Source organism: Tiliqua scincoides, chromosome 2 (assembly GCF_035046505.1).
Source record: "Tiliqua scincoides isolate rTilSci1 chromosome 2, rTilSci1.hap2, whole genome shotgun sequence".
Classification (NCBI taxonomy): domain Eukaryota; kingdom Metazoa; phylum Chordata; class Lepidosauria; order Squamata; family Scincidae; genus Tiliqua; species Tiliqua scincoides.
In genome coordinates, this window is record NC_089822.1 from 93,013,032 (window position 1) to 93,035,370 (window position 22,339).

The 22,339-nt window shown below is 42.1% G+C and overlaps 1 protein-coding gene and 1 pseudogene across 1 annotated transcript in view; both read left to right on the top strand.

Annotated features, from left to right (window-relative positions):
- The window catches only part of LPL (lipoprotein lipase), a 29,388-nt gene extending 12,369 nt beyond the window's left edge, over window positions 1-17,019 (top strand). The window contains exons 3-10 of the mRNA XM_066613586.1: window positions 375-554; window positions 2,540-2,651; window positions 7,055-7,282; window positions 8,764-9,003; window positions 9,387-9,507; window positions 11,007-11,183; window positions 12,335-12,442; window positions 14,428-17,019. Coding sequence (XP_066469683.1) covers window positions 375-554; window positions 2,540-2,651; window positions 7,055-7,282; window positions 8,764-9,003; window positions 9,387-9,507; window positions 11,007-11,183; window positions 12,335-12,442; window positions 14,428-14,524 — 1,263 coding nt within the window. The 3' untranslated portion in view covers window positions 14,525-17,019. The remainder of the gene's footprint in view (window positions 1-374; window positions 555-2,539; window positions 2,652-7,054; window positions 7,283-8,763; window positions 9,004-9,386; window positions 9,508-11,006; window positions 11,184-12,334; window positions 12,443-14,427) is intronic.
- A 1,141-nt stretch (window positions 17,020-18,160) lies between these two features.
- Window positions 18,161-18,279, top strand: LOC136643010 (5S ribosomal RNA; annotated as a pseudogene).
- Window positions 18,280-22,339: the final 4,060 nt, after the last annotated feature.

Consider the following 22,339-nt stretch of genomic DNA (forward strand, 5'->3'; position numbering starts at 1 on the left):
TGTGTGTGTAACATTTTTATTCAAGTTAAGAAAAATCACAGTGATAGCTGGAATTGAGGTAAGAACACACAAATAAAAATCACAGTATCAGTATATAGTATATGTATATTCATATGTCATATTCATTGTATGACAGTGAATTCTCTGTTAATTATGCTAATAGCCACTGATTAATCTGTCCTATATATATTGGTCTAAAATAAACTTCAGTGTGAAAGCTGATATTATCCTCCCTTGCGTTTATACTTTTCTGTGAAGTATAAAGGGTATACTTCTACTCTGGAGTCTTTAAAGAAGTCTTTAATCCTGTGTGTATACCCATTGGTTACTCATTTTGATCTCTGCCATGCATTGAAACCTCTTCCTGTTTCCAGGTGACTGGAATGTTTGAGAGCTGGATTCCCAAGCTGGTGACAGCACTGTATAAGAGGGAACCTGACTCTAACGTCATTATTGTTGACTGGCTAGCACGGTCCAGTCAACATTATTCAGTATCTGCTGAGTACACAAAGCTGGTGGGAGAAGATGTTGCCACATTTGTCAACTGGCTAGAGGTAAGTGTTTATGAAGAACTTGGGTAATCATTAGAATAGTGTCATGAAGCTCTTCCTGAACTCTTCCTAATTGAGAGTGCAAGTGGGAGGGGGTAACATGTTTGAATCTTCTCCCATGAAAATATCCCTGCATATACAATATAAATGTGCAGTGGAATATCAGTGTGTGTGTAGGCTCTAATGTGCAGAATTCTGCAACGTTTGTGCAGATATAAATGTGCAGAATTTATATATTCTTAGCTGATGTATGTTCTACTGTTATCCTGTGGTTTAGTTTTAATGTTTGCATTTATCCTGTTAGTGCTATGAGCTACCTTGGGCCACTTGCTGAGGCAGAATAACCAGGATATCATTGCATAGTATTTTATTTTATGTTTGGATGTCTTGCACTCCAATTGCTCTTTTTCAGAAACATGAAAAATTACTTAGGATGAAAATTACATCTTCTGCGAAATAACAGTCCCACTGATTTGCATGCAGGGTTGGTGGAACAATTATTGCTGTTACAGCGTTTTTGGTCTTTAAATGAATACTTTAAGGAAGCTGTCCTAAATCAACAATTGTTGGTGGCAAGCAAACTAAAACTATGTACAGTAGTTCCCCTATCAGCGGGGATACCTATCATGGTCCTGAAAGGCATTCTAGGGTGCTATGCTAGCAAGAAGTGGTTCACAAGTTCCCCCCATCATGCAAATGATGTGCCTGTCTCTGGTTAGTGCATATATCCACTTGGGTAGTGGATGCATCAAATGTATCTGTCTCTGTCTTTGTTTCCAGTCCTCCTGTCACTGTTTCCTATGTCTTGCTGTCTCCTGTGCTTGCCACTTCCTCTTAGCATCATATTGATGGCAGCCCTCCAATCTGCTACCTGTTAATTGTGCAGTGCTAACAGGAAGTGGGTTGGAGGGCTATAATTAGCACAGGGCTAATGGGAAGTGACAGGGCAAATGGTGAACTGCGAATAAGTAACCTGTGAATACAGGGTTACTGTATACTGTACATTAATACAGGTGTCCCTCTGAAAATGCAGCTGCCGAAACTGTAAATACAGTTATCTGCGGTTCCCACGGATACCGGGGGACCACTTTAAAAACATGCAGAAAATAAAGAAAAAAGCCCAAAATATCTTCCCTTACTGTTGTGCAGTGAAACCACTGCACTTCATGGGCTCCAGGCATCTTCCGAGCTCCCTGCAGCCCCTTCTGTGTTGTGATGAGGCCCATCTGTTCATCCAGGCTTGCCTCGGAATGCATCACAATACATTGTGATTCTTTATTGTCTACTTATTTTTAAAGTGATTGCCTGGTATCCACAGATTTGTGGTATCCAAAAGAGGCTGTCTGTAATGCAACCCTTGTGGATATATATATGTGTGGGGGGGGGGGGAAATGCCTGTATACACAACTCCACAACATGTGGAACCAAAATATATGTTTATTGGAAGTAAGACCCACTGAATTCAGTGTGACCTACTCCAAGTAAGTGATGCGTAGAATGGCCATTTACCACACAGTCCTATGCATGTGTGCACGGGTGTAAATTCCATTGAATTCCCAGATAAATTTGTATTTGCAGTCTGAAGGCCCAAAGTAGGTTCGCCACAGTCGTATTGGGCCAGTGCGTGGGTCTGAGAGGGTGGGAAAGAGGCATTCTAGGGGAGGATGAGTGGCGGGTGGGCCACAGCCAAGCGGGGTGGGGTGGGGCCAGGATCCAGCACTTGTGCCAGATCCTAACCCCAGCCCATGTGAGCCAGAGCAGCTCTGGGCTGCTTGGATCTCCGCCACCTCTTTAGATGGTGCAGACCTAAGTAGTCCATTGGGGCTGCTGCTGCGTTACCCGGGGTAAGGGGAATGCATTCGTCTTGCCCCGGGCTCAGCCAAAGGCAGCCCCAACCCCAGTCTTGGTACGGAGTAGGCCAGCTGGCCTCCTCATTCCAGTGCGTGTAAGGAATGGACTGTTAATCTCTTTAAAATGATCATTCGCAGGATGAGTTGAGTTATTCTCTGGACAATATCCATTTGCTGGGATACAGCCTTGGTGCCCATATTGCTGGCATTGCTGGAAGCCTCACCAACCAGAAGATTAACAGAATTACTGGTAAGAACATCCTGCTATTATGATTGGGTTAATAAAGTGAATGTGGAATCTGCAATTTACTCCACATGGTAAATGTTGCTTTCCTATAGTAATCTAATAAAGAAATGTGATGAAAGGTTTGTGACATTGAAAATGCATATTTTTCCAGCTTGAAGTACAGTCAGGTTGCATTATGCACACATTTTACTTTTGAAAGTTCATGTATACACACTTGATGATGAGAGAGAGAGCACGCGAACAGTTTAAATAATTCAGGCAATTCTCCCTGCCATTTCACTTATTAAGTACTGCAGACTCTTGCCCATAAGTCAATCCCACAGATAAGCCGATGGCAGGTTTTGAGCCAGCGATCATGGAATTTTCTATGACCCTCGGATAAGTCGGGGTTAAACTTAGGGGGGGTTGTCTGACTATAGTTTTATCTGATTTTACTTGAGGCCAGATCCTGAAAAATAATCCACCACTAATTGTTACCTAAGAACTGTAGTCTCTAATTTATTTAAAAACATAGTAAAAGATCATAAGATACATTTTTATTCTTTTTAAATTCTGGTCTTCATCACCTTTTTGTAAGCACTATCAGAGTAAGTGCACTGTAAACAACATACCAGTAAAACAGTGGTTTCCAACCTGATATTCATGTACTTCCAGGGACATTCAACAGGACCTTTAGAGGTACTTGAAAAAGAATGGAATAATGGCAGAAAAAGGCAGACCATGCTCCAGAATGCCTTGCAAGGGAGGAATGCCTTGCAAGGACCAGCAAGGCAGGAAGGGAGGTAGCTAGTTGGCTGTGAAAGCCCCACCAATAGCTAGTTTTTGGTCATCAGTTCATGTATGAACCAGTGATTGATCACTTTCCATATTATGTTTCAGCTTTTTTACTGTGCTGGTTTTTAATCAGCCAGAATTTCTCAGCACACTTCTGGTGCAAAACAGTGCAAGGGCAGAGTCTTCTGTTCTTCAAACAGATAAAAAGAGAAAACACTGTGATAAATACATGAAGTCTGGGCTTTCATATGGAGGAGATGAGAGCTTGTAGTATTAATTACAAACATTTTGCTAATATGAAGGATACAATTTATGGAAATGGGCTGCCAAGGGATATGCAAGTGAAAAAGGTTGGAAACCACTGCAGGAGATCCATGAATCAAATCCACCTTAAGGTGGACATGAGGAGAACCATGAATCAAAGACACCTTTAAGGTGTCTGGTGTGTTAAGCCAGAAGCTCTACATACAACATACAACCCATAACACATAACTGGGAGTGTGCAATTCAATTCACAGCAAAGAGATGCAGCTGCATATATTTGCAACCCTTTTTACTCAGAAGTAGACCCACTGCTTTCCATGGGTATTATTCTTAAGGGTGCATTGAATTGTAACCTGCTTCAGATGGAAAGGAGGATTCCCATCCTGATGTTTCAAAAAACAGACCTGCTTTGCAAGCATTTGCCAAGCAGAACCAGGCTGCAGCAGAAGGAAGAAGAATAAAAGGTTAACAACTTGCTTCTAAGGGGCTGTGCTTGCCTGTTGCTTGGGAAACTTGGTGCCTGTCTGCCCTTGAGAAAGGAAACTTTTCTGAGTTGATAGGCTTTGCCCTCTGATTGACCTGGAGATAAGGCGAAGTGAGAATTTGAGCTTGATTACTTGGCAAAAATTTCATGTACTATAGGCGAGTATCTACAGTATATGCTCCAGAGTGAACATAAGATGGGAAAATGAATCTGCTGTTCCCTCAGTTGTCCCAATTTCTGCACATCTTTCATAATGTGATTTTAGTTTTTAAAGAGACATGATGTATTTTTTAAATTAAAGGTAACTTTAACTTAGGCAGTTTTTGCCTTATGAGCTGATTTCAGAACAAAATCCTTGTGAAAGATGCAACCTGATTGTGCCATTATTTTTTATGATGCTGTGCAGGTGTCATGACTCTCTGTGTGTGGTGTGTTTAAAAACAAAGGTTACAATAAAGGTTACTACTACAAAGGTTTGTAGTAACACTTTGAAACACTTTGCTCAGAGTTGTCATTGGTTTAAGTGAGATTCATGGATTGAGGATTTCATTTCTTGAAAAATTACCATCTCATTTATAGAATAATCAAAAATAACAATAAGGGCTGCTAGCGCACCTGTATGGCGCGTGCTAGCAATGATTGCCATGCCAGAACCCTATCAGCTGGCAGCAGGGATTTGCTGCCAGCTGATTGGCTGGCTGGCCTGAGGGGGCGGGACAACTGGGCTAGTCCAGTGCGCAGGCGCTAGACTGAGCTCAGACAACTTGACTGACTGCTTTAAGCTCTTAGTTCAGATGGGTACTTATAATTCATAGGCTGTTATAGGAATATGGGTTTGTTTTTTTTCTTCAGAAAATGGCAATACAACTCCTGTACAAATGGAGCTTTTATAAGAGCCACTTGACATTTCAGAAAAAGTTTAAAGATTTTAAAGCCTTTATTTACATAAGAACATAAGAACAGCCCCACTGGATCAGGCCATAGTCCCATCTAGTCCAGCTTCCTGTATCTCACAGCGGCCCACCAAATGCCCCAGGGAGCACACCAGATAACAAGAGACCTCATCCTGGTGCCCTCCCCTACATCTGGCATTCTGACTTAACCCATTTCTAAAATCAGGAGGTTGTGCATACACATCATGGCTTGTACCCCATAATGGATTTTTCCTCCAGAAACTTGTCCAATCCCCTTTTAAAGGCGTCTAGGCTAGACGCCAGCACCACATCCTGTGGCAAGGAGTTCCACAGACCGACCACACGCTGAGTAAAGAAGTAAAATGTAGCATTTTAATGATCCTTTCTTGGGTTTATTCTAGTGATTATGCATGTCACTTTTTGCCTTTGCCTTAGAAATTCTAATTCGGATGCTTTAAGGCATTTGTTTCTCATTGTCTTGAATATAGTCTGTACTGATTTTATTTATATAACAATACATTTCCCAGAAGAGATGAAGAATTCATGTCATTTCTAAATCTACATGAGTATTGACTGTTGATTCTTGAAGAGAAATCACTTTATAACCCTTCTTCAGTGAGTTTTTTGGCAAGTAGTTGAAGTGCTACATTGCAGTAGTTTTCAGTTCTACTCATCTGCATTTGATTTGGCAGACGGAGGGACATTATGCAAGCAAGAGCACCGCAGGCACACACGCAAAAGTCTATCTCACAGATAAGTCGAGGGCAAGTTTTGAGCAAAAATAATGAATTTTCTATGACCCTTGGAAAAGTCCGGGGGGGGGGATTAACCTTAAGGGGGGTGTCTGACTATAATTTTGTCTGATTTTACCCAAGGCCAGATTCTGAAAAATAACCTACTAGTGATTGTTACCTACAAACTGTACAGTTTCTAATTTATTAAAAATATAGTAAAAGTTTCTAAGATACATTTTTATTCTTTAACTTTTTAAAATTCTGGCCTTCACAACCTTTTTGTAAACACTGATAGTGAAGAAGGATTTGATTAATGGTTCTACTGGTATGTTGTTTACAGTGTGCTTACTCTCTGTAAACAACATACCAGTAGAACCATTAATCAAATCCTTCTTTAAGGTGCCTGGTGTGTTAAGCCAGAGGCTCAACATAGAACATACAACTTATAACACGTAACTGGGAGTGTGCAGTTCACTTCACAGAGAGGCAAGCAACAAGGAATGAGCATGAGCAAGCCCAGCTACACATGGTTGCAACCCTATTTACTCAGAAGTAGACCCATTGCTTTCCATGGGTGGTGTTCTTAACATCTATGGATTGTAGCCTGAATTGTAGCCTCAGACTTTGTTTCAGATGGAAATTAGGATTCCATGTTGGTGTTTAAAAAACCAGACCTCAGGTAAACATTTGCAAAATGGAAGGAGGATGCAGGAGGGCCCTACTAAAGAGGAGGCTTGCTTGATTTAAATGGAAGCCTTGAGCCCTAGCTTGTTTTTTCAGGAGCAGTGGAAAGGTTAACTTTGGCTGCAGCTTTGCAGCTTCTTTGCCGTAGAGATTAATAACCTTATAATTATCTCTGCATTGTCCTCTTGTTGTTCTCTGGTCTTTTCCTGTGCCTGAACAACCCTGACCTGCAGATAAGACCAGGAGATAATTTACACTTGATTTATCGGCAGAAAATTCTCATCTTATAGGCGAGTATCTGACGGTACTTTAATTCCCATTGATATCAATGGAGGAGAGTTGCAAAGGGGAACAAAACATCCCATTGACTGTGTTGACAACCTTAAACTACTTAGGATATTTTTCTCTTTCAATAATAGTGGGCACAACCAGAAACAATGATATCAGTAAGAGATTTGAATGCTGCCATTGTTGTGCCTAGTTTCATAGGCTGTTACGGTACATCAGTGACTCCAAGTCAACAATAACTATCTTTTCTACCATCCTGTAAAGGTTTAGATCCTGCTGGACCCCACTTTGAATATGCTGAGGATTCACAACGCCTTTCACCAGATGATGCTGCCTTTGTAGATGTTGTGCACACTTTCACCAGGGGTTCCCCAGATCGCAGTATTGGGATACAGAAGCCTGTTGGGCATATAGATATCTACCCTAATGGAGGTGACTTCCAGCCAGGCTGCACTCTGTCAGAAGCTCTGCTCCTGATTCAAGGGCTTCTAGGTGAGTTTAAGTCTGAATGGCAATAAAAGCATACATACAATTAAAATTCAGTAGTCATTTGTGTTCATAAACAATATGTACATGCATAAAATATATGCACTATTAAAAATCGCATCTCTGTTTTAGATCCTTTACACAAGTATCTATTAGTTCAGTTTTCTTTTCTTAATTGAAATCACTGTGCAGGACTGACTTTTTTTTTTGTTCATACTGGTACCAAGCTTAACTGAATTTCTTTGGCTTCCTAACTGAATTATCCATTTGCAGCCTGTTGGAGAGATCAGTGAATTTACAGCACAATCCTGTCCATATCTACTTAGGAGTAAGTTCCATTGAGTTCAATGGGATTTACCCCCAGGAAAGTGTGGATAGGATTGCAGCCTTAAAGATTGCGCTGTTAACCTTAGTGATTGAACTGGGTCCTAAAAGGAGATGTAGTGGTTAAGTATTTAAGGCATTGCACAATATTCCCCAGAGATATTCTGAATTAGTCCTACCCACTTTCTTTGCATGGATCTCAATATATCCACTGCAAATGGCCCTTGACACAATGTACTTGGCAAGCAAGATGACCAGCAATGCTGTAGGCCTCATCAACCTATTCTTATGTGTATTGAAGGAATCCTAGAAAAACATTTCTTAACTATGACTGCATAATGGGCCTTAACCCTTAAGGCAGAGTCTGATGGTACGTACACTGTAGTGAGAACTAGAACACATCCTTGCACAAGTCCTCAAACTACTTCTGAGCTGAAACTTAATGTTTTTGAAAGGGAACATTGGCAGTTCTGAATGACGTACTTTTTAACACATTGGGCAAAATTGGTCGCTTCTTTTACATTGTTTTCATGTGACTTTATGTAATAAAATCTGATTGCCCCATAGCAGTGGTTCCCAAAGTGGTGGGTTGCAACCCACCATTGGGAACTGAAACTGGGCCATTCCCCCTTAAGGGGCCCAGTAATTGGTGACCTGATGGAACGATTGCGGTACGGCGGAAACCCAGGGGCTTTCCCCCTTACCTGGTGGTCCTGCTGGCCTTGGGGAGGGTCCGGGAGGCCTGCAGCCACCTCTTTGGGCCTCCCTGATACTGAAAACCTCTCTGTTTAAGGATGCGCTGCAAACAGCCTCCCCAGCTCGACCAGCGCTTATGTTCTGCAGGGGAGGCTGCTGTTGTCACCACCCATTCCCCCCCCCATGTTGACTGCTGTATCTGCCAGGAAATTCTGGTGTAGAGCCTGCTGGAGCAGCAGAACATGGAAATGGTGGAGCAGAGCAAACATGGGGGGAGATCAGCAGTGACAGTGGAAGCCTCCCCCGTGGAACGGTAAGCTCCATTCATGCAGGGGTGGGAAAAGGCAGGATGCTGAATTTGGCTCGTGGGTTGTGGTTTGGAGCACCCTGGAACAGAATATTGCACAACAGCCACATTTCTATATACTATGCATCCATTACAGTATTCTTTTTTTTTTTTTCCAAAGATGCTGATCAGCTGATCAAATGCTCTCATGAACGCTCCATCCACCTCTTCATTGATTCCCTTTTACATGAAGAACCAATTATGGCTTTCCGCTGCAACTCAAAAGAAGCATTTGAAAGAGGGCTCTGCTTAAGTTGCAGGAAGAACCGCTGCAACAATTTAGGTTATAAAGTCAACAGAGTCAGAAGAAGGAGGGACACCCTAATGTATCTGAAGACTCGATCAAAAATGCCTTATAAAGGTAAGGTGATTTGATTCTAAAACGGTGGTTCACTGGAGAAGCATTTTGCTGTAATTTGTTTTTTATGTTTTATTGATTATCTTTAATTCTTTGCATCCAAGTAGCCCCATAGGGTGGGCTGGGGTGTTACTTGTCATTAGGGGAAAGATATCCCCTTACCTCGAGGAAACCTCCAACCTGCTCCTGTCAAGCAATGAGTACAGCAGAGGCCACGCGCTCCATTGCGCCAGCACTATTCAGGATTGGGCTATCTGTTTCTTCCAATCAAAACTGCTTGAGTAGAGGCAGGGGATTCCAGGGATCATGTTTTTAAAATTGACTTTAAGGTTGTATGTGTGTATTTTTTTTTGTCTCAATATATTTTTGTTCTTTTTACTGCTTAGTCTTTCATTACCAAGTCAAGTTCCATGTTTTTGGAAAGCAAGCTACGACCGAAACAAACCAGCGATTCCTTATCTCTCTCTTTGGTGTTAAGAACGAAGGCAAGGACATTAAATTGACATTGTGAGTATTACAGAAACAAACAGAACTCTGTTTTAATCAGTAGATAAATGTGATGGGTTTTAGTTTAGTACTTCTATGGGTTTTAGTTTAGTCCTTCTAAGGAAACAATAACCCATTGAAATCACTGGGACTTAGTCATGGCTAGTGATGATGACTGATTAAACATTACAGAATGTTTAGCAAGCAACAGAATGTCTAGAATCAAGAAGACGCACTAGGATCAAATTAAAATTTAAGTAAATTTTTTTGCGCAATTCTTGCTTTAAAAAACTTGTAGTTAATCTTGATAAAAAATGGTCTGCATTCATATCTGCTTACTCCTTCTGGATGAGTATCACTTGAAAATGCATGAATAAATTGCTGTTTTTCTCAAAGAATATACCAAAGTAGCAACCACGGAAAGGATTGGGACCCCCACTTCCACTTAATTTCGTTGAAAAAAGTGGCAAGCTATGAAGTCACTGTTATGAAGACTATGTGTTCTTGTCAAGTGACGAGTGGCTCTTGGCCAGCTCCCCTGAAGAACTAAAACAAGGATGAGTGAGCAGCATTTTATTCCTTCTCTTACAGGAAAGTGCACTGGTGTTTCTTCAGCTCCCTTCTTCTAGCCTTCATAGCCAGTTGCAGCTACAGAAGCTTTATCAGCTGTGACTGGCTATGAAGGCGAGGAGGAGGGGCTACTTTACACCAGTGGCCAGGCACCTGAAGTAACTTGACGTTTGCCCCCTCCTGCTGGAATGCCAGCGGGGAAGTGTGCAAAGAAGACATGCACAAACCATTCCTTTCCCTTTAGCATATTATATTATCCTAGTCTATAGGAATGGACAGGAAAACGATTCATTTGTTGTTCTGGCACTTGTTTGTGGTGTACCTACAAAGCCATGATAAGGGCCAGTTCTCACACTGCATTTTCTATGGCATCCAGTCTACCGTGTATAGATAGTGCTGAATTGTACTGTACAGTGAAAGTTTTGTTTATGCAGTGCTTGCTTCTGAGTTTGGTGTGGTTAACCAGAATTTTCACATGCTGCCTCAGGTGGGTGTAGATGCCCATAAAATGAGCTTGTTGTTTAATGAAGCATAAGTTAAGTATCCCCCCCTCACCCAGCCCCTTTCCTCAGTTACTTGACAAGGCTCTCTCTGTGGGGGCATTCTACCCTCCGACACCTCAGTTTGTAGAGGGGCATCATGAAGAAAGGAGGACCATGGAGCAGCACTGCAGATGGAGCCCTGCCAGGCAAGCGAGGGAGCCCTGCGACAAGGGGGGTTTGTAAGTCCTATGAAAGCTTTAACTAGCATAATTGGATAACTGGCAATGCCCATTCATGCCAGATAACAAAACTTTTCTGGTTTTATTTTTCTTTACACCTTAGCCTTTTCTATCTGTTCTGACAAAGGAGCAATACTTTCAGGAATATAGTTCAACTAAAAAACTTAACTTTTCTAAGACTTCAGCAAAGCACTGCCTAAGCTTAATGTTTATTTGCTTTTTTAACCAGGCCTGAGATATCTGCGAACAAAACTCATTCCTTCCTGGTATACACTGAGATGGATATTGGAGATCTGCTCATGGTCAAACTGCAATGGGAGCAAGATTCTTATTTCAGCTACTTTTGGAGTCCCCCTAAGTTTGGCATCCAGAGGCTCAGAGTCAAGGCTGGAGAAACTCAGAAAAAGTAAGCTGAATCTGGTTGCGGGGGGGGGGGGGAGAATGGGGACAGGGACGGGACCAATGGATTATGTTTCATACCTTTTGGAGCTTACAGGAATATTTGGACACCATTTACTTTGTGGTAATTTTTATTTTCACACATTTATGGCTAAATATGTTGCATTTTTCCATGCTACTCCTAGATTAGAAATAGTAGATCTCCAGGTAAATGATTTCAGGTAACAGGGCTAGGAAAAGCTTCTGCCTAGGACTCTGCAGAGTTAATAATCAAGTCAGGGTAGACAAGAGAGGGCTAGATTGACCAATGCCAGGTTGTATATTCAGATTCCTAGACAATGCTAAGAGGGTATTCTGCTGTTCTCTAGGATTTGTCAGTTCATAAAGCTATTGTGTGTTGTCAGCAGTAAGTACATACATTAGCCAAATGTATAGCTTTGACACATAGTACAGGTGAACATTGCTTAGCAATGTTCCGGTCAGCGACGGACCACATATGCAACGGTCCATCGCTGGTCCCTGTTCCCCTCCAAGCCTCTGGAGCTGAGGGGAGCTGTGCTCCCCTTGCTTCTGAAGGTTTTTCTTACTTCTGCTTAGGCTACATTTATCTGCGCATAGCCTCTGCAAGGCTCAGAATGGCCAAAAAAATAGCAACTTCTGGTTTCCTCGGGGAAACCAAAAGTGACATTTTTGACCTTATATGGCATTCTCAGGTCTAAGGAAGCTCTCCAGGGAGTCCAGCATGGGGGGTGGGGCTCCGCAGATAATGAAACCGTGAATACATAATCTGCAGTTGGGGGGGGGCCTCTATGTGTCAATGCTTTAATTTTGCTTCATTTTTAATACAACTCACATTTATGTTGCTTCAAAACTGCCTTGTAGTAAATAACTTCATAAATATAATATAATAACTACTAAGTATTTATATACCGCCTTTCTGGTCATCGGATTACTCCTCTGACTTTATTCAAGGCATATAAATATTGGAAGTAATCTTGGTATAAGTAATTGGGTTTAAATTATCACTTTTTCAGAGATTTCTCTTTTTAAAATTAAAAATGGATTAAATAATGAAACGGAATCCAGACTAAATCATGAGAACAGTGTTTAATAGCTACTTCAGCATAGCCCTCCAGTAACTTTATGTGTAATTTGCAGGTTGGTGTTCTGTGCTCGGAATGGATACTCTTACCTCCAAAAAGGTGGTGCGGTTATAGAATTTGTGAGATGCCGTGGAAAAAACCCCAATAATAATGAAGATGCATGGTAAGAATTTTGCAGCCATCACATAGAATGTTACTGAGAAGAACTCAATCAGTGATAGTAGATCTTTGAAGAAGAATAGTAGAGCAAATCCTGTGTATGTATATTCAGATGAAAGACTGACTGGTGTTCAGTGGAGTCAATTCCTAGGCATATGTGCATAGGTTTGCAGCCTAAGAGTGAAGCTGTAAGATAAGCAGCATCACTTGGTATACTCCTGCTGGGCTGTATAGCTTCTGAATGCAGAGTGGATGTGAATGCTCCTTCGTTTGGGGGGAGGGTGAGTCTGCACATAAATTTCCTAGAATATCAGACAGGCAGTCCAAGCCTACCTAAACCCTTGTGCAGTGATGCAGTGGCACTGGTTCAACTTCTCCTGCATCTCACATGGGATTTTTGGCTACTGGATGTCTCCTTGGGGTAAGGGAATATTTGTTTCTTTTCCTTGGGGTAAGCAACCGCAGCCGCCATAAAACCAGCTCAATTGTTGATGCAAGTCTACATTGCTCCACGCTGGCAGATCATGCCTGGGAAGGGGCTCGGGATTCCATGTGTACCATTGCCACCTATCTCACACCCCCCCCCCCAATCTGACCCTGTTGAGTATGCAGAAGCGCCACTGCTCCAGAGACCCAAGGTCAGGCATTTGCTCCTGGGAAATAATGAGGCACAGACATGGCAGTGCACACCACCAGATGTCCTTTTACTGAAGTATTTACAGTGCCAAGGCAGCACAGGAAAGCAAAACAGCAAAGATAGAACTTGCCACAATCTGTGATCACCAACTCTACTGACGTAGCTTCTTGCAGACACTCCAGTTAACATCTCCCACACAGCAGCTTGTACAAGCCCCAATATATACTGGCACTGGCCAATGGGAAGCGGGGTATGATCTGGTGATGCTATTGCATCATCCATACTATGCCCTGTTGCATCAGCCGATCCCATGATGCAACAGGGCTACACTGTATGCACTCAGGCCAAAACATCAGGGCCTGGCCTTGCTTTATCCAGCCTCTAAATTTATATAGGCCTGGGGTATATGTCACAACAGATCCACCTATCCCTCACCCCGTATCTTCCCCATTCACACTAACAGCCCATACCAGCAGAACACATTTGTTACACCAGTGAACAGGCACTGTCCAAACTTCAACAGAAGATTAATTAGCTATAGCTTTCTGAAAGCAGCTGTGACTCTGGGTTTTACAGCGGTATGGAAAGTACCTCAGTCTTCATTCTACACATTAAAGAGCTACGGATACTTGGAATGCAAGGGCATCCAGTAGTGTAAGATGGAAAGTAGGTGGCATGAACTTTGTTCCCTTGCCCCACACATTTGCCCATTCCAAAGACTGTCATCGCCATTCAGATTCTTAAATCAAAGAAGCCCGATGCAGATAAGACCTGAAATCAACCAATAATTTTGATACTTGTTTGGCCATGTTAAGGCACACTTTAAAAATGTGTGTCTCAGGGCAGAGCTATATGTTATGATGGAAGCCTAGGATGCAGGTGAGTGGGAAAGGTTGAATACCTTTCCTTCTACTTATTGGTCTCCTCCTTCAAATGCACCAAACTCTTGCCCTTGTATTTGCTTTAACTGATACTCCTATTTAAGAAACACATTTGCCATACTAAGGTATAGTTCTGCTTTTACATATTCCATGTATCGTTTTTATAAAGTTCAGAGTATTAAATCTGTAGATATGCTGGTCAGATTGCTTAACTAGGTGAATTATCTCAGTTATCTAACTAGTTATCTCAAGGCCCAATCCTATCCAATTTTTCAGTGCTGATGCAGCCCCAATGTAAGCAAACAAATATCCCCTTACTTGGAGGAGTCCCCCTACTGCAAGATGCAGTACTTGTCCCATTGGCACAGCTGCATTGATGCTTGAAAGCTGGATAGGATTGGGCTCGAAGTGTGATAACTACCACAAAATACTGTGGGCTATTGAGATTTTAAATAGTGACTTTTTCAATAGGGAAGTCATGAAATTGAAATCGTCATCTGAAGAACAAACAGTGAATGCAGACATTCAGGGGAAGGAGAACCTCGGCGTGGTCGCTGTTCAGCACTGAATAGACTGGAACATTTATCAACCCTCTGTAAAACCACCTGCCTTTTTGGAATCTCTTGGAGACTTTCTTTTTTATCCCAATAGTCTGGTTGCACCAGAATGTGGTTGAAGATGCATGTTAAGCAGAAAGTCATGCGGTGGGAATTGATGACACTCAAATGAGCATCTCTTTTCAGGCATCCGGATCATGATTCAGCAAGTGAACTGCTTTCAAATGCAGGTCTCCTTCTCTGGATCAGGGCATTTTTTGCATAAGCGCACAAAAAAGCACAGTGGTTGCATATTTGTTTTTAAAAACAACTAAGGAAAAAACCTTAAAAAGAACTCTTTTTTTCAGAATGCTGACAAATACATTACTGGGAATAAGCCACAATAATTGTTTCAAATGCTGCCTTGTAACAACAGTCTTTCGTTTTCTAAACTGTGTATAAAAATTATTTAAAAGCTACATATTTCAAATCTGTTTGGGCTGTCTAAGTGAAGTTTTTGAAAAATGTCTGCCTCTGGACAATTTTCTGAGCACTGTCCATTCACCTGAGTCAGCTATTTTCAGTCAGTGTGCTGTGGCACCTTAGTGTTACGTGAATGAGCGCAGGTCCGCCACAGGAGTTTGCAGAAGGGTCATTTATTAGTAGGGCCATTGGGGGATGTGAGCCCCCCACTGGCAGTGTGGTATACCTTGTCGATTATCAAAAAACCGATGGTATGCCTTGACAATTTTAGTGCCTTCTCAGTGTGCCGTGAGATGAAAAGGTTGAAAATTGCTGGCCTGAGTGATGAGTTTCAGTGAAATGATAAGACTTCTCACTGATAATCATATGCCTATAAAATAAGGCTCTTGCCAAAACCTGAATAGATGATGTTAAAGATGATACTCTAAATCAGGGCTGTCAAACTCGCTGCATACTAAGGGTCGAACAGCCTTCATGAGGCCTGCTGAGGGCCGGAAGTGATGCCATTATTCAGGATGTGGGAGAGCCCATTTTCATGTGGCTGCCCTTGCAGCAGTAACATCCCAGCACTGCTTAGCTGCAGAGAGTCTGAGGGCTGGATAAAAAACCTTCCACGGGCCACATCTGGCCCCCGGGCCTTATGTTTGACACCCCTGCTCTAAATTCTTCTACAGCAAGCGATGAAGCCAGCATTTTCAGTGTCCAGTGCTCATCTTTAAGGCTGAATCTAGTACATATGCAACCTCTGCCACAGCACCAAACCACTAAAGAAGCTAGGGAGCAGCAGACTGAAAAACTGCAGAAACATGATTTCCATCTCCAGTTTCATACTAGGTGAACTCATGCAAAACGTGCTCAGAATTCTATGCATATTTACTCAGAATGTAGTTCCACTTTGTTTAATGGAACTTGCTCTCAGAGAAGTATGCATAGGATTGAAACCTACATTTGAGGGAACAATTTCACAAACATGGTCACTCTTGCATCCTTATTGCCAAATCCCATTAGTTTGTGCTCCTTTTTCTTTCTGATACTGGTATTCCTAGAATCTGTATTTAGAATCTGTATTTGTTCAGCAATGAGGAAAAATGGCAGAACCCAAAACTACACTGCATTACTTCAGACAGGCAAATGTTAACTAAACACAGTATTGCACACCCTTCCAAATTCCTGCATCAGAAGGTGTGTTCATGTTTTCAGTTTTCAACAGTTTCACACTGTTTTAATTCTGTTAACCAAAAATTTGGTTGCAATAAAATTGCATGTAGGGTTTTTTAAATAAGTTGTGCACTTAAGAAATGGAACTTGTATATGTGTGAAGGCATTGTGGTGATGAAATCAGCATGTCTACATTTATATATGCATTTGCATCATAACAATTTATCTGTCTGACACTAGATATTTATTATTTTAGCAAAACGTCATCACAAATTTGTGTGTACAGAAACAAAGGCAGTCTTTACAATAAACTAATGCAACTCAAGGAAAACTGCATCTTACCAGAAACACATGAGCATGTTAATGTTCAAGCATGGTTAAATAATTTTCCAAACCTACAAAGTGGGTGAGATAAGATCATTCTGAGCTTGATAACTGAGCACTGCAGTAGTTCTATCAATGTAGCCTATAGTTTCTTCTTGACAATGCTCTTGCTTCCACTTACAATTTCCCAAAGAGTTTTGGAAGGAGGTGAGTTCTGAGGTGCACCTTTTTATTACATGATCAGCTATAAACACCTACAGCACTTGATCACCAACTGGTGAAGATTTTATGAAGATGTGGCTAAATATTGCTATTTATTATCTCTGAGATACGTGTATGTATATGTGCAAAAGTTAGTTTGTATATATTGCTGAAGTTATTGACTATATACACTTATTCAGTTGTGGCCTAACTTTTGGATATAACTTTTAAAATCAGAATTTATCAGTTGTATATTGTATGAAATATGCTGCACTGCTAAACTTTTTCAGAATGCTTCCTAATTTTGTACTACGTTGAAACCTGCAACTTATTAAAAGTGGCAAGCTAATGTGGACTAAAATCTCTGTAATTTTCATTTGAGACCTATGAAACCACAACCCCACTAAGAAATGTAGGAATGCCATAGGATACCGGTTTGAATTTAGCTTTTCCTTCTTCATATGCAATGTCATATCTCTACTGTGACAACAGAATTAGCAGTTCAGATTGGCTATTCGAAAGGAAACTCTTGCTATATAAACCACTTGAACTTTTTGTTGAAAAACAATACAGTATAAGTATTTTGTACCTCTTGAATAATTAGTTTGAAATTCCTTCTAGGGGAGGGACTGATTTATCCAATTGACTGACCTGATAGTGACATTTGGAAATTGTCTCTGGTATTCTTATTATAATTGGCTAGATAAGACAGTTTCCTGTCCCTAAAATGCTTATAATCTTTAAAAAGAAAAGACCCCAGCAAGCAACCACTAGGAGGAATACAATGCTCAGGTACATTTAGCAGCAAGCAACAATTGTCCCTATGCAAAAGCTGCCAAGCTAGCTGTTCCAAGTTACTAATATAATTTTAAGCAGCCAACAAGTATATTGTCTATATACAACACTGTTACAAGTGCATCTACGCTACCTTTCTTGGTTAAGTTTCATACCATTTTAACAATCATGGCTTCCTTCTTAGAATCTAGGGAATTGTAGTTTGATGAGCATGCAGAAAATTCTGTTGCTGTCTCTATCCAGCTTCCTCTTTAATATAACTACATTTTTTTAGGGCAGTGTTCTTCAGCCTGTGGGTAGGAACCCCAGTGGGGTTGTGAAGCCTCATTTGGGTGGGTGGGGCATTGCAGCAGTCTTTCAAAGCCTGTGCAAGAGAAGACTTGCATTCAATCCAATAATGGTACTTCCTTATCGAAACGGAGTTCTTGATAGAAGCCTGCACAGCCTCTTCTTGCTGTCCTGCCCCACAACACCTAAGGCTGGCCTTGCTCAGGCTGCTATCTCACAGAGTTGTTGTGAAGACATAAGTGGTAGGGGGAAACATTGGGTGGGGGTGGCAGCAGGGTAAGGGCAGATGGGGTCCAGGCAAGATCAGTGGTGGCCTATTTTCAGAACAAGTTCTTCTGCTGGTGGAATACTCCTACCACAGGCAGGAGGAGCCTTTAGAATACAATCCTCACTGCCTCGTGAATCAAGACAGAGGATTCTCAAATGTCACTGTTACCTTGCACATGCCCGATCTCGTCTGATCTTGGAAGCTAAGCAGGGTCAGGTCTGGTTAGTACTTGGATGGGAGACCGCCTGAGAATACCAGGGGCTGTAGGCTTATACCATAGTCTTTCGAGACTGAAGGTTGCCAACCAAGGAAAGAAATTCAGTCTTGTTGAGGCCATGAAAACAAAGTCAGTTTTTTAAACACTGGCATTTTTCCTTTGGGTAGATTTTTGACTGTCTTATTTCCCACCTTCTTTATTTCATGAGCAATTTGCATCAGAATGGAGAATTTTTTTTTTTAAATCTATATTCTTGTAGTAGTGACATTTGCAGCCAAACAGATACTCAATATCAAATTCACATACATATTTTCTATATTTTCACACTTTATTGCTTAACAAAAGGAGGTTATAACAATATTACTATTAATAACAAATATTTATATACTACATTAAAAATAGTTCTCAAAGTGGTTTGCGTAGCAAAACAAATCCATTAATAGCTACTTGTCCCCAAAGCGTTCAGGGTCTAGAAAGAGATTCAGAAGAGATACCAGCCACAGCTACTGGAAAAGACACCTTTGTGGGGTGAAGAGGGACAATTGCGCTCCCCTTGCTAAACAGAAGAGACCACTTGAAAAGGTGCCTCTTTGACTCTGATTGGGATATTCCATAAACCAAAAATTAGTCAACATTATTTGAAAACTGAAATAAATCACATTAATCCTGAAAGTCCATATTTTGTACAAAACCAAACTTGGAGCACAATCCTAACCAAGTTTTGTGAACTAGAGTGTTGGAAATGTGCCCTAAAGCACATCTGTGATTACTCCAGAGTAAGCAGCACCAGTGGGAAGACCTATGCTGGCCTGCTGGCATTATTTCTGAGTAGAGGCATTTCAGGGTGGGAAGGATGGAATGGGGGGTGGGACAGTCTCAGGAGGGAGTTGAGATCACTGTATCCTAACCCCCTTCCCAGGCCTACCAGTGTTAAATGCAGCTTCCTGGATTTGTGCCAACTATATTGCTGGCACAGATCTAGAAGCCCCAATGAACAGGCTGGGGCTTACCCAGAGTAAAGGGATGAATGCCCCTTACCCTGCCAGCTTCCTCCTAACCTGTGCTGGATATAGAACAGGGCATGCAGCCCAGCTGTGCCAGCACAGGTTAGGACTGGGCTGTCCATGCTTGAAATGTGCTGTACATGTATTGGGAGGAAGGACTTCAAAATGATTACTAAACCACATCATACATGCACCATCAGCTTGCAGGTTTGGTTGGGGCATCTTTGTTTCTCACAGATGGTTCTGTTGTCTCAGTTTACAGTAGCCTCAAGGGTAATATTTGTACCATCAGCAACTGATGATCAGTAGAATTTAAAGGAACCCATGGAAATGGTGAACAGGAACAAAGAGGCTCCCCATGTGTGAGACTGGTTATTGAGAGGCTGGTTAAAAATTGGCACTAGGCTGGGGATTGAAGAAAGTAGGAAAGACAAAGTATCAATCTGTTCAAGGAAGACAGAAATAAATAATAGACTAACAACCCAATCCTGTCCACACTTTCCTGGGAGTAAGCCCCATTGACTTTAATGGGATTTACTTCTGAGTAGACATGCATAGGATTGGGCTGTTGGGTAGAAAAAGACAGAGCAATGATAAGAGAGAGGACTTAGAACAAAGATGAGCAGGTGATGGACCAGGGTGTAGACTCAGGGTTTTAATCTCAATTTTACAGAGATTAGCAATTCATCCACCACATTGGGAACCAGTACTTTCACCACAGCTGCTACAACTTTGGAGTCATACAAACTTATCAATTGTACCTCTTCAGACTTTAGGTGGGGAAATTGCATAACTGAATGCTCTGACTTGCCCTATGCATCCACATATATGCACATGCGTACAGATTTGGCAGCTTGTTCTAATCAGGCTTGAGAATGGGGAGGCACTGGCATACCTGGAGAGGGTGGGGGGGGGGGAAATGCCTGTAATGAAAATGTGCAAGATCCCTGGAGGAGAGAGGGTGTGGTGTCAACAGTGGCCCCTTGCTCTGGCAGGCAAGCATGGGGTTAACACCAGGGCCTTAGATTGCAGTGAGTCTGCTGCACAGCTGCAGCCACTTGGAGGCAATAGGGCCCTCAGGGATAAAAGCAGCACCTGCTGAAGGGAAATTGGGTGGGTAGTAGAAAGAGGAAAGCTGGAGGAATGAACTGAGGAATTAATGGCCTAACTGACTATAGGACAGATGGGTGAATGGACTTTGGAGACTGCTAGAACAGAGACTGCTGGAGATTGGTGCATGGCTGCCAAGCCCAAGACCTGCTGAGGACTAAGTTGTTGCTGTAGTGGCTGGAGAAGCTGCTGGCAGGAGAGAGGAGGAAGGGGGACCCCTGCAGGTTGAAAAGGTGAGCTAACCTGGTGGTGGGGTCCAGCAGTGCAGAATTAGGGTCATTGTTGGGGAATGAAAGGGAGCTAATTAGTTTAATGTAGGGCAGGGGTGCTCACACTTTTTTGGCTTGAGAGCTACTTTGAAACCCAGCAAGGCCCGGAGATCTGCCAAAGTTTTTTTTACAATGTTCGCGCCATCATAACATATAACATTTATGTGTACAATGTATGTTGGTGTACCTTGAGCCCCACTGAGTATAACAGGACTTACTCCTGAGTAGACATGCCTAGGATTAGGCTGTGAGGCTGCAATCCTAGCCACACTTACCTGGGAGTAAGCCCCATTGAGTACAAAGGGCCTTACTCCCGGCGTTTCCTCCCAGAGGCACCTGAAGGGGGGGTCGGCACTCCGCGATCTACTCATTTTGCCTCGCGATCTACCAGTAGATCACGATCCACCTATTGAGCACCCCTGATGTAGGGCATAATTCTCTAAGTGAAACTTGCACCGGGAATGTGGCAAAACAATGCCCCAGTGGCACCCCACGGGGAAGGCATCGTAACTCTTTTCCCCTGCTGCCAGTTTTTCAGTTTTTTTCTGGGTCTATTTCTGAGGCCTTAGAAGGCCTTTGAAGGACTGTGGAGGCTGCCTGTGGCCTTCCGGGCCCCCAGAAGGCCTTCAGAGGCCTTCAAAACGCTGAAAATTGTTTTTCGAGAACATTTCTCTAAAATGTTTTTAGAGAAAACCGGAAGTGCCATTTTTGGGCATTTGAGGGAGCTGGGGACGCTGCCAAAAACAACAGCCTTTCTGTGACAAAAACTGACTTTTCTGGGTGTCGGGACTTGGGTGGTATTTTGCAGTCCTGGCCCCAGGGAAGAAAGTGATGAATTTGGATAATCATAGTACTGTATTGGGATAGCTCAGTGTGAAAGTGCTATAAGAGTCAGACCAGTAACCTTACATTTCCTGTGGGGAACAAAAAGCAGGAACACACTTTCTCTAGCCTAGAAAGAGGACAGCCAAAGCCTGAGCAAGGTTTATAAGAAACATAAAACTACACATTGATCTGCACAGCATGTATGACAATTGAGGAAGATCAATCCGGTTATCTCAAAGCAGTTACTCCACAGCACAGTTTGCCAAATAAAACTGTATAGTGTACACTTCTATTCAAAAACTGCTTTAGCTATGTTCCCAAAGCCTGGACACTTTTTGGTAGTTGTGGAGAGCTGCTGACGGGCTCTTTCTGCCCCTCTAAGACTCCAGCACTGATAACTTCCTTGAGAGCTTTTTTTAATGAATAGCTTGCATGCATGAATATTTTGTTTTAAAGGAATTGTTCACTGTGTAGACATAAAAATGCGAACAGCAGACATAAGAACGTAAGAACAGCCCCACTGGATCAGGCCATAGGCCCATCTAGTCCAGCTTCCTGGATCTCACAGCGGCCCACCAAATGCCCCAGGGAGCACACCAGATAACAAGAGACCTCATCCTGGTGTGCTCCCTTTTTTATAGGACATTTTATATGGAGCTCATCATGAATAATTAAAGCAGGAAAATTTTTACATTGGCAATTTTTTCCACTTAAAAGTCCCTTCAAGCTATGCACACGGTTGGAATTTAATTAGATGATTATGTTCATATGCAGTTGCTTGTTTTTCATATCGTTTTATAGGTCAGGCTTGAAAATAAGACAGATTTGCTTGTTAGCCTTGGCAAAATTGTTCTGGGTGTTTAGAAGAGCAAAGGGGGAAAAAAGCAAATCATCAGCACATTTTG